This window comes from Nelusetta ayraudi, unplaced genomic scaffold (assembly GCF_046127955.1).
Source record: "Nelusetta ayraudi isolate G7.1 ecotype Tasmania unplaced genomic scaffold, CSIRO-AGI_Nayr_v1 ptg000053l, whole genome shotgun sequence".
Taxonomy (NCBI): Eukaryota; Metazoa; Chordata; class Actinopteri; order Tetraodontiformes; family Monacanthidae; genus Nelusetta; species Nelusetta ayraudi.
Genome location: NW_027466103.1, coordinates 3,746,279 through 3,762,635, shown reverse-complemented (window position 1 = coordinate 3,762,635; position 16,357 = coordinate 3,746,279). Strand labels below are relative to the sequence as shown.

General features: G+C 44.7%; 2 protein-coding genes and 1 non-coding gene across 11 annotated transcripts in view; 2 read left to right on the top strand and 1 right to left on the bottom strand.

Moving 5' to 3' along the window:
• Positions 1–5,558: 5,558 nt before the first annotated feature.
• Positions 5,559–11,227, bottom strand: pus7 (pseudouridine synthase 7). 2 transcript variants are annotated; one of them, XM_076038086.1, is made up of 17 exons: positions 11,085–11,227; positions 10,756–10,869; positions 10,150–10,455; positions 9,968–10,055; positions 9,491–9,607; positions 9,256–9,400; positions 8,461–8,572; positions 8,289–8,366; positions 8,040–8,168; positions 7,793–7,918; positions 7,647–7,708; positions 7,341–7,501; positions 6,997–7,123; positions 6,732–6,833; positions 6,529–6,658; positions 6,280–6,371; positions 5,559–6,056 (listed from the first exon to the last, which is right to left on the bottom strand). In XM_076038086.1, the coding sequence occupies exons 1-17, from the start codon at positions 11,132–11,134 to the stop codon at positions 5,920–5,922; spliced, it is 2,076 nt and encodes a 691-aa protein (XP_075894201.1). In that variant the 5' UTR covers positions 11,135–11,227; the 3' UTR covers positions 5,559–5,919. The 2 variants fall into 2 exon arrangements, with proteins under 2 accessions (XP_075894201.1, XP_075894202.1); XM_076038087.1 differs by lacking the exon at positions 10,756–10,869 and having other exon boundaries at positions 11,085–11,171.
• Positions 11,228–11,419: 192 nt separating this feature from the next.
• On the top strand, positions 11,420–11,493 carry trnat-agu (transfer RNA threonine (anticodon AGU)). The gene has a single exon. It is a non-coding gene; the product is annotated as a tRNA-Thr (tRNA).
• A 3,022-nt stretch (positions 11,494–14,515) lies between these two features.
• srpk2 (SRSF protein kinase 2) overlaps positions 14,516–16,357 on the top strand; it is a 57,016-nt gene continuing 55,174 nt past the window's right edge. For 5 of the 8 annotated variants that reach the window (XR_012928349.1, XM_076038082.1, XM_076038078.1 and 2 more), the window contains exons 1-2: positions 14,517–14,642; positions 14,931–14,997. Coding sequence is in view for 7 of the 8 variants with exons in the window: in XM_076038082.1 (XP_075894197.1) it covers positions 14,627–14,642; positions 14,931–14,997 (83 nt within the window). In the remaining variant the exon portion in view is untranslated. Of the gene's footprint in view, positions 14,643–14,930; positions 14,998–16,357 lie in introns of all 8 variants that reach the window. The other 3 variants (XM_076038080.1, XM_076038085.1, XM_076038079.1) reach the window with 1 other exon arrangement.

Here is a 16,357-nt window from a genome sequence, read left to right as displayed (position 1 = left end):
AGGTCAATGGAAAAAAAAGGAGGACAATCCAGCAGGTTGAAAGAGGATCACAACACACAGCTGTGCAATCTCTGAATTATTTACAGGCAGGGGTCCAGTAAAAGTCAGTACCCGCTTATAAAGGCATTATTTAGTTTGTTAAATAAAAAAACAATATATATTTGTATATAAATACATATATGTATATATATATATATATATATATATATATATATATATATAGATAGACAGAGAGAGAGAGAGAGAGAGAGAGAGAGAGAGAGAGAGAGAGAGAGAGATACATAATAGGCAGTACTTGAAATAAAATAAAAAAAAAAAGACTGCACGTTTTACATTTAAAAAATACCTCTACTGTACAATAACATCGCCTCCAAAACACTCACAATTACTAATGCAAAGTGTGTTCAACTTTATCATTGCAGCTCAGATCACATATGGGCAATGTGAGATTTAAGTCTGTATATCAGCAAAAATGTAGTCCAGATGCGACTGTTTCAAGTATAAAATCCAAAACAGCTTTTCCAAATTCATGTCTTTCAACAATGAATTGGGCTTATTAAAGGGAGAAAGAAACGTATAAAACAGGATGACAAACTTTATTGTTAAACCTTTTTTTCTGACAACTCAACGTTGTGAACAAGTGATGTAAGCTGTGAAATCAGTTCCATTAAATGCAAATTCCTACATTGAAAAGTACAAGGAGACAAACATGGATTGGTCCCTTCAGACCACCTGCAAAGTCACATTGTCAAGGTCCTAGTTCGAGATGCAGGTTGTTGGCAAAGAAGCATTTCTCTTCAACGTTCTCCTTGTCTCCTGGTACCTTTTTCCTGAACCATGGGCGGTCCGTTTACATTTGGTGTCCTAGTCCGAGCTTAATTGATGATAGCCAACACTCATAGAAAAAGAAAAACTCATCACAAGTTCTTCTTTTACTCACATGTTGAGTGGAATTTTTAAAAAAATAAAAAAATAAAAGATGGACCTTTTTGCTGACATAGTATTGCAAGGGCCTGTTTGTCATCTGTAGGAAGGTCCACCACTGTGTATAGCCCTCTCCATTCTATATTACTGCTTGGGGTTTTCCTTCACTTTGGATAAAAACGGGGTGACACGGTGGTGCAGGCTGCCGCCTCACAGCAAGAAGGTTGTGGGTTTGATTCCCGCAGCCTTTCTGTTAGCACTCTGCATGTTCTCCCTGTGTCTCCATGGGTTCTCTCTGGGTACTCCGGCTTCCTCCCACACTCCAAAAACATGCATGTGAGGGGAATTTGGAAATTCTAAATTAACTGTAGGTGTGTGAGTGTGTGAGAGCGAATGGTTGTTTGCCTTTGTGGCCCTCTGATGAACAGGCTACTTGTCCAGGGTGTCACCCTGCCTTTGTCTAATGGTAGCTGGGAGAGGCTCCAGCAGACCCAGAAGTTCAGGGAGGAGCAGGTAATGAAAATGGATGGATGGATGAACAAAAATGTCTGCCAGATGAAATTGTAGAATTGTTGAACATAGACTGCAGTTGGCACTGAGGTGCGATCTTTTAGCAGCAGTTCCAGGCTGTTGGGGCCTAGCAGGCGTTGAGTTTAGTTTTGAAGACAACAAAGGTAGCGAACACACCAACGGTGCAGAGACCAGTGACCATGTCCACCGGCAGGCTGGTGAAGCGACCCCACACTGTCCTCTTCAGAACAACCTTTGAAAGCCTGTCGTCTCCCAACTCCTTCGGCACCACGTCCGCTCCGTTTGCCAAAAGTCGGAATTCCTCATCCAAGTTGCGAACGCAAGCTAAGATCTTCTCCTCCTGCCTCTGCTTGGCCTGGCTGTGAAGGTCCTGGACGGTCTGCTGCATCTCGGCGGCTCGCTGCTGGAGCTCCTCGATCAGCTCGTGGTTGCTGCTGATCTCGCAGCCCTGCCTCGCGATGATGTCGTCTTGCCTCCTGATGAGGTTCTGGGCCTCTTTGAGCTGGAGCTGAAGACTCTGCTTGTCCATCTTCAGGATTTTGTTGTCGCTCTTTTGCTTCTCCGTCAGCGACTCGTGGTGGGCGAGCTCGTCCGACAGGCTCCTGATCTGCTTCCTGAGCAGCTCTGCATTTTTCTCCAGGTCCTGCACGGCTTTCTTCAGCTTTTCGTGCTTGGCCAGCTTCTCCTGCAAGGAGGCGCACTGTTGCTGCAGATCACGGACATCCTCAGAGAGATAATCAATCAGCTCCTGCTTCTGCTCCACCTTGGACTCACACACAGCCTGCTTAGCGCTGTAGTCCTTCTGGGTCTTCTGGATCTGGCACTCCAGGCCGTACACCACCGCCCTCAGCTGTTCGTTCTCTGCTTTCTTTTTGTGGTACTGAGTTTTGAGGATGGCCTTGTCGTCGTGCAGAGCCAGCCTCTCCCCCTCCGGGTTACTTGGGCAGCCCGGAAGGAGAGACTTGTGCTGCCTGTCGTTTTTCATTTTGACAATATCAACCATGTCGATCATTTCTTTCGGGTCGGCGTTTGGCTTGTTCTGCGGCTGTGCTGTTTCCGCTTCCTGTCCTTGGAAGTGGTGTAACGTCCCTGATACTGAACTGTCCAGTGGCCTGTCATAACAGTGATCCTGAATCATAGCAAGGATTTAAATTGATTTGGAATTTTTCAGGCCCACGGCATAATATAATTAAGGTTCTCTTGCTGTGTTTCTCTTCAAAATTCAGCCCCTCTGCAGAATTATGAAAAATAGTCCTCTGTAATATAAGGAAATCCATGACTTTGATATGCACTTTGATTCTGCAGGCTCTGCGCCTTTGATCAGTAATGTTGCCATTATCAGCAAGGTCAGACCAGGAACAATGTTGTCTGCTCCTCCCCAGTAAAAGTGCTTGATGTGATGCAGCTCATTTGCACTATTGTATTGATTCAGAATTGTCATTGAAGAGTGAATTACCTCTATCTTGGCTCACTTTCAGATGGCTTTAATGTTTTTATTAATCAAAATCAACAGCTTTGCCCGGCCTTCTAATTCTTGTAACCTGTGGAAGCGGTGGCCTCACTTTTACGGACTGTATTTAGACATGACACGACACATTGTTTCAAAGAAACTGCACTTGCTCCACACCATGTGCGTCAAAGATTTCTATCAAAATTTCAAATCCTTTCAATCCTTTCATTAATTTTAGAACACCTCACATTGAAGAATCCAGTCCAACCAAAGTTGAATTTTTTAAAAAAAAATCATTCATCATTCTTATCAAATTGAAAGTGACTTAAAATGTAGTTCACATTAATTTGTTTCCCAGGGATTAGTGCTGAAAACAAAATACAAGATGCAACCTCTCGTATTTAAAAAGAGATATTGCAGTGTCCTGCATAGTTCCTTGTTTGAAATGTTCTTAGCATGCATTTGTTTGTATGCACAACTCTGGCTAGGCTGAAATATCATACTTTAAATGTGGTGTAATGTTTGAGAAATGAATCCCATTTCTTTCTTTTTTTTTTTTTTTTAATAGTTTTATTATTTTTGGTAGTCCATGAATCGTCAACACATTGTCAACATTGTCAGCATAAAAATCAGTGATGGAGGCAAATTCTGCCTCATTGGGTGAATTTGCTCTGCAGTTGTCAGTTCTGCCTGTCTGTGCAGCCGATCCATTATCCTGCACCCTGGTGGTAGGAAAAGTTATAGCATGAAGCCATTTATTTTCCGTTTTCATTATATTGTCCAGGCCATAGTCCCTGATATAGTGAGGCTACCTCATGGAAGAAACAAGGTCATGCCAGGTTGAGCTGCTGATGGCTCCGGTCGCAGTCTAGGTATTCAACTTGGTTTTCAGAATGAACAAGGTAGCAAATACGCCCACTGTGCAGAGTCCGGTGACCACATCCATGGGCAGACTCGCTAAACAACCCAGAAAACCTTCTTTCTCAGCACTCATCCGGGGGCCATCTTGGCTATGCTCCTTCAGCAAGTGAGGCGGTTCAATGTTTTTGGCCAAAAAAATAAAGTCCTCCTCCAAATCATGAAAACTGGCCAGTATCTCCTCCTTTTGCATCTGGTCTGCCTGGTTTTGAAGATCCCGGATGGTTCGCTGCATTCCTGTGGTCCGCTCCTGGAGGTCCTCCAGGAGTTCATGGTGGAAACAAACCTCCCTCCCCTGCCTGGTGATGATCTCATTCTGGCACTTGATGAGGTACTGCGCCTTGCTGAGCTGCAGCTGGACGGCCTGCTTGTCTATCTTCAGGTTCTTGTTGTCCTGTTTGTGCTTCTCGACCAGCGACTTGTGATGGGCCAGTTCGTCGGCCATGCTCCCCAGCTGTTTCTTCAGCAGTCCCTGTTTGCTCTCCGGTTCTCGCACCGCTTTCCTCAAACCTTTCTCTCGCAAGGATTCCTTTTGCATGTGCAGCTTGACTGTGTCTTTCGGGAGATGATTGTCTCTCAAGGCCGGCTTCTGTTTTACTTTTGAGTCCAACTTGTTACCACAGTCCTGCTCCAAGTCCTGGTGCTCGCGCTCTTCACCCTCTGCTGTCTTTGTGTGCTGTGCAGTTTTGGACAGGGCCTGATCACCTGAAGCCAAGAGTGTGTCTTTGGGCGAAAACTTGGTCACAGTCTGCAGAGGCTCATGAGGTTGGGGTATGTCAGCCTGCACTGGCATGGAGCAGCTCAACTGGTTTGACGCCGAGCTGCACTGCATTGTCGCAATTTCTCGTTTGTGGCCTCGCGAACAAAACGTGGCAACCCAACACAATCACTTGTGTGATTACCTCCGATGGCCAATGAGTCTCCTTAAAAATAAATAAATCTTAATTTCTTGTAAACAGTTACCTGAAGCACCTTTTCCTCTTTATTCTATGAGAGTTATGCACAGCAAATAATCAAAGTCAAGAATTAGTTCCACGCTCTGTGGTTACAGACATGTGGCTTTAAAAATGTGCTTTGATTTCTGTCCCTGTTCTGTGCCTTTTAGCATGGATGTCATCATAGCCAGCAATGGAAGGGGTTTCGCTCTACCTGTTACTAAGACATATGAGAGATTGGACAGAATAAAATAAGCATGTTGACCTGAAATATTTGATGGGCCAATTATGTTCTTGAAATGTCTCACATACAAAAATCCAAGTTGGGCTAAGCTCTGCTTTATCAATACATAAAAAAGGTTTCCCAGATTTTCTTTTGGCTCTGTTTTGGTTCATATGAACAGCAAACTTCAGGCCCAAGTCACACTCTTTGTGTTTTGTGTTATTTATCCAGCCTTGAGAACATCCTTGAGTACAAACATAATCCAATACGAGCGGGGTGGGGGTGAGACAATATGATAAGTAACCACATTTAGTTAGATAGAGCAGCTCTGTTCTGTCAGGTGGCATATGCCAGTGCCAGATGGTCATCTCCACTGAGTCTGAGCTGCCGAGAGCCTGAAACACATTTCAGATTCTTAATGGGAGCAACAGAAAGAGACTGTGTTCATGAAGTTTTAGAACCCCCATTTGGTCTGAACAACATGTCGTGGGATTCATACGTGGGGGAGAAAAAAAAACCTCTGTGCAAAAGCAAACGGCAACTGGGACATCACTTCTGAGAAACAACAATAGTCCGATTGGTAACTAAACACTTTTAATTTTTCTTTTGACAGCCCAATTTGAACATCCAGCTTGATGATTTAAAAAAAAAAAAAGAAGAAAAAGGGTACAACTATACGCTGGACACCATTTGCAGCATGATTAGATTTTTAACAACCTGACTGAATAAAATTTACTGTCAAAATATGCTGATTAAGAGCAGCACAAATTAATTTAAAAAACACATAAAAAAAACAACGACCTTTTTGTTCATGGTACGTCAATAAAATTGCCTTTGGGATCGTACAGATCGCTGTAACAGCCTGTGTGGCCAGACCAGCAGTGGTGCTCCCGAGCCTGCGGCTGCAGTCCAGTTTATCTGGAGTGTGTGCTTCAGTCTCAGTTGAACCAGGTGGTGTTGAGCTGCGTCTGCTTCTTGATGCTGGTGTCCAACTTGAGCACCTCTCTGATGGCCATGGTGGCGTAGGTGGAGGGGGGCAGGGAGAACTCCATGCGCAGAGCCCGGTACTTCCCCTCTGAGAAGATACGAAGGCTTAATCAGAGCTGTCGGGAGCACGTTTCAAAAGTGCACACTTGCTAATAACTGCAGATAAAACTAATTTTCATCCAATTAGCTAACAACAAACTCTTTCCCATATGCTAACTAGCTAAAAGACATCCAAGATTAACATGCATGTGTGTGGCACCACATTTTTCAGCCACCAGTTAGGAGTGATGAAGATTGGTGAACATTCCTACCTTTGTTAAAGACGGGAGCTGGTTTGTTTTCTAGCTTTTCAAAATCACTGTGCACAAGGGAGATCCTGGGGTCATCGTACTGAATAACCTCCCTGCACAAAACACCACATTGGGGGTGGTGAGAGCAAAATGTCACGTTAAAAAAAAAACATTAACAGCCTCGGTATTGAAATATTGCAACGGAGTGACATTAGCACAAACTTTCACAACACGCAAGCAGTAACAGAATTGTTTTAACAGGCTGCTGACCAGCTGACATCGGTGGGTCTGATGATGATGCGTCTGTACGCTCCGGCCAGGGAGTAATCCTTCACTTTATGCCTCATGTTGTCAATGTCTAGGCTGTCTGCAGAGAGCAGCTCTCTGTAGCCTTTCCCCACTGAAAGAAATAAACATATAACCAAATTTGTCCCATTTAAAACTGCAAACAACATTATTTTATTTTCCCTTACCGTGATGAGAGGGGTAGATAACGTCATACCCAGGAAGAGGCATCACAATGTCATGGATGGAACAGTTCTCAGCCTCCTCTGCAGTCAGTATGTGTGCTGTGGCTTCAGGAAAAGAGAGAGAGAGAAAAGATTTAGTTTGTTTGAACTGGAAAGTTCCACTACAAAATATTAAATTAAAACTACTGGAACTGGGATGGAATGAGTTTCACCATTAGCTCAAAACTGAAATGTAATAACTAACTAAAGTCATTTTTAAACAACTCACTTCCTCTGAGCACCAGGTCCCCCTCCGCCGCCTTGAGCCCAAAAGCTTCAATTCTGCGGCTCACCATGGTGTTCCACACCACACTTTGGTAACTGTGGATGTACATCAGGCGGTTGTTGCGAGGGATCTGAAAAATAGAGACAGAAAGAAAGAGAGTAAAAAAAAAAAGTCAATCTCATCAAATGGAGAAAGGAAGTGCCGCATTTGCGCAGACTGCAACTTTCAAAGCGGTAATGTGTGACACAATCCTTGACAGTTGGAAGTGAGTTTGGTTCATCAGCATGCATCTGTTAGTGGTCCTTGTTAAAAAACAAACAAACAAAAAACAACAGCAGTGAACTGACCAGTCCAAAAGCAGTGACAATGTTCTTTTTGCCGTACATGGACAGGCCTCGCAGCAGCTGCCCCTCCACACAGCGCTTGTTTGGCAGCTTTCTCAGGGCGGCCTCGGGGTCCTGAGTCTTAGCCCACTCCTCTCTGCAGCGGACCAGGAATTCTTTCTCAGCTTGAAAAAGGTTCAAAATTGGAGGTTAAGCATAAACGTCCACAAGGCTCGGACGACAAGTGTGTTGTCACATGTTATAAAAATAGCGTTCAGAAAGAATAAATGCATAGAAAAGCCAAAATGTCCTTCATGGCTCCCTTCTTACCTCCAGGACGAGGCTTAAGGATTAAATCCACCACCTCATTCCAGTCATTTTTCAAGATGGCTCTAAACCATAAAAGATAGCAAGAGCTTAACACGCAGCCAGGTTACAAATTATTCGACTTTTTCCGATTTATATCGTGGCCTCACCTGCCGACCTGTTGTGTTGGCACTGCTGTGGTGCCAAAGCGCTGCATGCCATAGTAGTTAATGAAGCCGGTCTGTCTGAGAGACTTCAAGGCCTCATTCACTTGTTCATCTGTCCCTGAGATGTTCCTATAATAAAAAAAAGTCTTTAATAAAAAATGACATATATCAGTCTGACAATGATCAGTTGTGTAGGTGCGTTGCAACACCCATTTGTACTGAGCTATCAAACTAACTGCTGTGTGCTGACCTGATGACCACAGTGAAGTGGTTTCCCTGCAGCTCCCCCAGCTTCAGAGGGTAGTTCTTGTAACAGAAGTTTCCCACCTTTAGATTCATCAGGCACTTGTTGAGATGAGCCAACCTTTCTGCTGTGATCCTGAAACGTCAAACATCCCCAGCAATGAAGTGAAGCTGCAAATCGACTGCGACTAGTTTACAGTCATGGTCGGGGGACAAATGAATGCCACTTGGCTAAAAGCAAACGCATTGCACTCACTTCAGTACTGCTATCTCCTGCACGGTGATGGCTCTCTTGTCTTTGGTTCCCATATAGGAGAACATGTTCGGTCTAACCCTGCAGGGACAAGCATGCTTTTCAGGAGGAGGCCACAGACAGATATGTTTGGGGAAATTAATCACACGCATGCAGAAGACTCCCTAATACAGACCTCAGAAACTTTGAAAGAACATTGATTGCATCCATGGTGTCCTTGTTCTCCTTGTATAAAACAAAGTGGCAGAAGCTGCCTCGGTTTTTGGGCCAGAAGTGTTTCCTGGGAGCTTTGAAGGAAACACAAAAACAGAATTTACAGCACAGAACAAAATCTGTTGATGAAAAAAACTTAGAAAAACACACAACATAAACAGATGTGTTGCAGTTTCAAATACTGTTAAGAAAAAAAAAAGAAAAAAAAAAGGACCTTGCTGTTACACCAGTAATGTGATGTGTAAATCTGTGTAGTTGTAAAAACACTTCTTTTTGCAGCGTACAGAGAACAGGAGTTTTCTTACCTGAAGTGTGTTTGACCTCTATCCACCAGAAAGGAGCAAAAGGGGATAGAACGATGTTACTAAGAAACAGATGTTGGAGGATGGCAGGGCGATTTCAGTTACCAGAAATGAGGGTGCATGCATGGGCCGGTGAGTGGAGTGTGGTATTTAATGGCAATGACCCTCCGCCCTGTTTACTTTTTTTTTATTTTTTATTTTTAATATCATAGCAGTTTAATGAAAAGCAACTAAGTCCAAATCTAGATTGATAGCAGGATGCAGTGCTCAGTCATGCAGGAGACTCAGTCATGCACAGGTGCACATTTTGCATTTTGCCTCCCTGAATTTGAGCTTGAACCACATGCTTTCCTGCAGACTGGTTCATTGAAGACATGCAGGAGATTGTTTCTCTGAACATGGAATTCCACCAAGTCATTTAGTGGCTGACATCTTGTTTGACTTCCTCCACAAACCTGCCAGAGCTTTCTTCCCTGCAGCGTGGTAGGCCACAATGAACCTACATCCATCCCTCTCTTCCGTCTTTGTCTCCAGACCAGGAAACTGAGTCTTGATGGCTTTGTGGACCAGCGTCCGCTTTTCCTTTGTGTCATCCTTCACCTGCACATTTCCAGAAAAAATATACTGGGTTGAATCAGAATTTTTAAGTCACGGGTCAAATTCTACATCGAGGATGGAATGTGAACGCACCTCAATTGAGACGTCACTCTCTTTATTTTTAAAGAGTTGAAGCTGCTCAAGCTGCTTTTTCTGCTCTTCAGTCAGCACATCAGACTCCTGTGGCAGCTGGGAAACCTCTGGGACTTCCTATGAACGGCACCACACTCAAATCTTTAACGATTGTAGTCCTGAAGTTTTGCTCCATTGATCACATACACACAATAGCGTGAACTTTGTCCTGTTGTTAGCAGACATGGGTACCTGCTGTGACTTGCGACTGGCTAATAACCCACTAGCATACATTTTGATCGTGGGTGGAACTAGCCAAGTGTGTCTTGGCACTATGCTGCCAAATGTTACCTTTTTTTTTATTTATTTATTTTAATTAATCCATGTCAACAGTGACAAGCAAAAACATTAAGAAATCTGAAACAAACAAACGAAACATATTTATGCTTTCTGAAAGAAGAAAACCCCTCTGTTATAGTCAATAATGTGATTTCTTACCTCTACAATGTCTGCAGGGATGGAGAGGTCATCCAAATGAACTATCTTGCCTTGCCTGTTGATTTCGTGCACGACAAAATCTGAGTACCTATACGAACACACAACAAAGGATTACCTGTCAAACTGTACAAAAGTGAATCGAGACAAATAACAAAGCACCGACTGACTGCGGGAGGACCAACCTTTCCTTCAAGATCCCTGAGAAGCCCTTATGGTCGCTGACATACTTTAAGATGCCCACATCCAACTCAGTGAGACCATGCTTCATCATTTCTGCAAAGGTGTCGCCGTCTTCCTCTCCATCACATTCTTCGCCTCCGACCTCTTCATCTTTACCCTGCTGCGGTGGGCAGCCGTTCTTCTCTTCGTTGTCAACTCTGATCTTCTTTGATGGTGTCTCTTCATCTTCATTTTCTTGACAGCACCTCTTTTCTCCAGTATTGAGAGGGGCAGATTGCTCCGCCTCAGCCATCACAGCACAAACGCAACTATAAAGACAGAAAACTCAATTGAGGCTGACATAAACAGAGATTTGTTAGTCTTTAACTACATGTAACGTGATTGTAATATGGAAAAAGCAGGGAAATTAAACAAAGCAGTGGTCTGCCACATCCTTCCAGTGCTATTGTATGCAGGAGTCACTGGGTAATATGTTAAGCTAGCTAATTGAATAATTTATAATACAATCTTCGTGTTCTACTAACGGTAATCGGGGAGGGTTGCCGATGTCAAACTAATTTCACCATAGTTACATTAATGCTTTTAGAAAGCGATGTGTTCCGACTCACTGATTGTGGAGCGGAGACAGAAGAAGAAAGTTGTGGACCCAAGGCACAATTCTGGGCTCCCAGCTGTTACACACTTCCAGAGGCTTCCTGTGAGACCCAAGTTTGACACGGATACTAGAACACAAACAGAAGGGTGAGACTGCGGACTGTAACAACACTAGCAAAAGCCGCTAGCTCGTTCGCCCTCTGGCGTGTTGGGTTATAAACAGCAGCGGCGAACATCCCAAGCTATGCTAAATTATGCTAGCAACAATGCTGTCGTGAGGTGTCAGTGCAAATAAAGCTAAACATATATACACATTGTTGATGCGAACATGACGTACACTTACCAGACGTTGCGCCTAGCAATAGTCAGAAGCGGGTAGACCGCGTTGAGCATTGAATACCGCCTTCCTCGCACGTGTGTATATGTATGTGGTTCATTCCGGAAGTGGATCCTGCGTGGAACCGTCCCCCACCACTTTCATGCCCTATCCGCCAATCACGAAGTTAGTGTGGTAGTAGCTAACTAAAGCTCACTCAAGTCTACGGCCACTTGCTAACCATTTTACCTGCCTCCGTTATTTCATTTATTTGCCTGAGGCGAAACTCTTATTATTTGCAATTGATATTGTCTAACATACCATAAAGTTGAGTTGGTACAGTCACGCTAGCAGGCTCCAACGGCGCCGTGGCTTAGTTGGTTAAAGCGCCTGTCTAGTAAACAGGAGATCCTGGGTTCGAATCCCAGCGGTGCCTTTTCGTGCCCACACTTAATGCCACATAGTTCCCACATGAAATATAATTGCAACATACTGTCATGCATTTTCTAGAACATCATCAAAATATAGACCCTGCTTATAAAATGAACAAATTTGGTAAATCTCTCATATCCATGTAAAATAAAGCACAATGTGTCAATGAAATAATCCAGCAAACAAAAAAATATGTTCTATGTGTTTGGCTTGTTTGTTTTTTGTTTCTTTGTTTTACACAAAAATAAGTTTATAGATTTGGCATTTTGGATATGTACAATACCTATCTACAATGATATCACAAAGACTCCAATGCCCTGCTGGGCAAGGGCATATGTGACCTGGGACTTGACTACAGCTAGATGAGGATGGTGGCAATGAGAAACTTAAGCAGCTGAGTACTGAACACCAGAACCACAGAAAATAATTTTTATATAAGTTCTCACTAAATATTTTCATAATGACACTTTTCTACCACAACCCACACGTAGCAACCAACACAGAAAAAAAGGGTTGCACAATCCTATTTTCATGTATGAATAATACATATATTTCATTGGTGGGCCGTGCATTTCACGCCTAGGCCATCAGTGACGTCATATTCGGTCCACCCAAAATGAATAAACCTAATTCAACCTTCAATATGACACTAAGGTTCAAGAATCCATACAGAATCACACTAACAAAGTACATGATATTCATATAGATGACCTAGTCGAGGAAAGCTTGGATTCCGGAACATTTAAATCACAGTTCAGAAGTAACTAAGGCCGTTGATATTGTCAAAACTTAAAAAATAAAAGGCGATTTTGAGAGATACCTCAACAAAGTTTCTATAATTCCTTTTTTTTTTTTTCCCTTGTCCGGTCTGGCCATAATGACAAGCAGAAGTGTCTCTGAATGTCTATGATGGCTGACAGATTTTATTCTCAGAGGTAGATCTTGAGAGTGTGAGCCACGTGGGTGGTTTCAGGAGCTACCTCTTCAGTGGTTTTATTATAATGTTCTTGGTGACATTCTGGCCATGACCGGACTGAGGGGGATAGATAGGGAGGTGAGTAGAGAGGGGAAATGAGTGTGTGTGTGTGTGTGTGTGTGTGTGTGTGTGGGGGGGGGGGGGGGGGGGGGGATGATGAGATGATGAGAGGGATAGAGAGAGAGGAGTAGAGGAGGCAACTGGCAACAAAACAATATACAGTTGTGTTAAAAGAGAACAAAACAGATCGTAAATATGCATAGGTAATTGTCAGATAGTGCATATATACCCATACAAACATACATGCGAGTTCATACAGTGATGATAATAATAATAGCGATGATAATAATAGCAACGTTAATAGTAATAATAATAATAATAGTAATAATAATAATAATAATAATAATGATGATAGTAATAATAATGATGATAATAATCTACTCATGGATCAATAAGACAATAAGCTATGCAATAGTGTACAACAGTGTACCCGCGCTTGTGTATATTTGTGTGTGTGTGTGCGTGTGTGCGGGTGTGTGTGTATATTTGCATGTGTGTATACTTGTGTGTGTGTGCATGTTTGCATCTGTGTATACGTGTGTGTGTGTGTGTGTGTGTGTGTGTGTGTGTGTGTGTGTGTATGGATGTGGTGGTGTGTGTACCTGAATGTGGGGGTGGGTGTGTTTAAGTACGTCACTGGAAGTAGGCTGCCAATTAGTGCGGCCTCCGAGGCCGCAACCGCCCCACGCCAGCGACGAGCCGGGGGGGGGGCCCCGGACACGGCATACCCGCCGCAAAGCCGGCTAGGAAGAGGCCCGGAGCAGCAGGCCCCCGGGCTGGAGGGCACCCGCCCCACGAGGAGCCAGGGCAGGATGACAGGGAGGCAGATACCCCAAGGAGAAGGGACACCACCCAGGGCGGACAGGCAGCAGAGCCCGGCCCCCGGACGGGGGCCCCCCAGGGCAAGCGAGACCAGACTCATCCCCATGACAGGACCCATCCCCTTCACCCACCGGGAGGATCAGTACCCAAGGCAGGCCCGGGCACCCAGAGGCCCCCCCCCTACGGACCCAGTATGGCGCATCAACCGGCCCCCTCCACCCCCCACACCTCCCAGCCACCCCCACCGCCCCGGGAACCCCCGGCCCCCGGGCCCACAGCTGCACCCCCGCCCCCAACGCCGGCAAAGCGGGCCCCCGAGCGAGAGTCCCCCCTGGTTCCCCCTGTGCCCTGTAAAAGAAGAAGATAAATAATTAAAAAGGTAAAATTAAAAAAATTAAGTTTCTATAATTCCACCGAAACTACAGTGAGCCTAAACTCTTGTTCAAACTGGTCCAATAAACTGCACATTGTCTCCGATTCGTGTGAGAGGCCAACAAGACGATAACCTAAAAAAATATTGAATTATTAAATTACTATACAATTGCACATGTTTGGTACAGCTACTTCGCCGATTCGCCGTGTTATTATTTACATTATAAATTGTAGATGATTGGGCAACTAAATCTTTATACTCTCCTTCAGTCGTTGCGGGTTCACCGTGGTGGCAACCGGATGTCTGGGTTGAGTACGGTCTAGATTCTAGAAGATTCTCAGGGTGTTACAATCACAGGATGTGTACGTGTGAAGTTCACCGTAAAGCCAGCCAGCTGGTCTTGGCATTGCAGACACACATTAACTGTGGTCGGTTAATTGACAGTGGACAGGAGCCTGTGATGTTTATTTTGCTGGCCCAAGGCAGATTTCATAGAACCTGACAGCACAAGCCAGCGGAAATATGATTGGGTAAAAACTCTACCGTAATGTTCAATGATGAAAGCAACACAACCAAGTGGATGTTATGCGACGTGAAAAGAACAGACAATGGAGACCAACTTTATTATCATATTTACGTGAAAATGTATTTTTCTGAGTAAGTGTAGGCCAGCCGAGACGTCAGCAGAGACAGAGAGACCTCAATGACGCTAGTGCAGACAGAGCGCGCGCTTCCCGCCTCGGACGACAGAGGGTGCGCTCACCCTCTTCACGAGGAGAGAGATTAGCGAGCGTGTCTTGTATGAAGAGGAGGAGGAGGAGGAGAGACGGTCGGCGAGAATTTGGCTGCTGCTGACACCGAGCCAGCCGCTCGCTCCTGTTGAGGAGAAGAGGAGGAGGAGGAAACATGAGCTCCAGGAAAGGTGCGTAGCCCCTTCAGCCTCGCCAGGCTCCCTCCCGTCTGTCTGGTGGCTTTTAAACAGTGGGAACGCTGGCGGAAGTTCCGCCTGCCGGCGCGTTCTTAAAACGACGCTGTGTTTTTAACCCCAGACAGTTTTTCAGTCAGTCAGTCAGCTCCGGATGATGATGATGATGATGATGATGATGATGATGATGATGATGATGTGCTCCCTCCCTCTCTCTCTCTCCCCCTCCTCATCGTCCCCGCACTCGGACGTCGGTCATGCCCGCGGTGGATCAACGCAACCAAGTGATGGCCATCCAAGCCAGGAAAAGGAGGCCGAAAGGGAAGAAAGAGAGAGCGGCTCAGACTCGGAGGTAAGCGGGGCGGATGACACACGCGGCGGCGTAGTAATGTGTAACGTTTTGCCGGCTTATTTGGCTCGTTGGCAGCCGCCCCTTCCTTCTGGGGCTGCTCGCTCCATGTCCGTTGGCACATATGGCAAAAAGGGCACAGGCGAGCTGTGATGTGTAGGAATCCCTCCCTCCCTCACCTGCCCTCCTCTTCATCGCAGGTTCCCACTCGACTTCCTGGTGGCTCTTTTGCTTCCAGAGTTGCTGGCAATTAAGTTTACACCCTGTTCTTCTCTCTTTGTTTGTTTGTTTGTTTGTTTGTTTGTTGTTGTTTTTTAAAAACATATTTATTTTTAATCGACTAGGACCGGGGGGGGGTTGCACAGCGACATTTGACAGATGTGTGACAGCTCTTTCCCTCGGGCAGCGTGCAGAAGTGGTGACCCGGGCCAGATGTCTCTCCACTATGCAACTTTATTCACCGCCGCATAATTCGGCTGCATTTGTCAGCTGCATTTTAGCTTCGCTTCTCTTTTTGGTTGGCGGCGACAAAGCACGACTGGATGTAAAGCTCGATGTCATCACCGGCGTGAGTGGTTGCAACCGGCAGACGGGCGTGCATGCAGCGCGCGCAGAGGCTGTGTAAAGAAAGTGCATGCGAATCGGACTTCACAATGCACAATGCACAACTGTCGGGGCTTTTTTTTTTTTTTTTTGGTTCATGGCAGGATTCTGTTGGAGCAATGTCACCGACGACTGACGGAAAGCATCAGTGAGGTGACACCGACGGTGTGGCCACTCCTTGACTGTGCTGGAATTCCCAAATCAGCCGCACATTTGAATGAAGTGCAGTCAGTGGATGTAGCTGTACTGAACAACAGGCCTTTAAATGAAACAGTTTTTTTTTTTGTTTAGTTAATAAATTTTTTTTTAAATAGATGTTTTTACTGGTTTGAAGAGCAAAAGATGATCGAGGTGGTAGCTCTGACATGCAGACGTGGTTGTGGACTTGCTTGTCCACCAGTGCGTGCTGGGATATACTATATACAGTAGGGCTTAACTCTGATAAGGATTAGATGGGCAGGGAAAACGAGTAAATCTGGCAAAAATGACCCCGGATTTTAGATGCTAAACCTGGAATCAGCTAAATGATTATTTTATTGATTAATCTTCAGATTATTTTAAGTCTATTAGCTAATCTGGCTGCAGGCTTCCGTTTTTCTCTGTAATTGCTAGTTGCACAACACTGTCTAAATGATTTGTTTGGGCCTATTGAGCAGCAGCATGACATCTTGTAAAACCCCAGTCTTGAAAGAAGTTTTCCCTCTGTAAACTGGGTGACAATAATGGCTTTATTTGATGTAAATTTCAGTTGTTTCTTCAC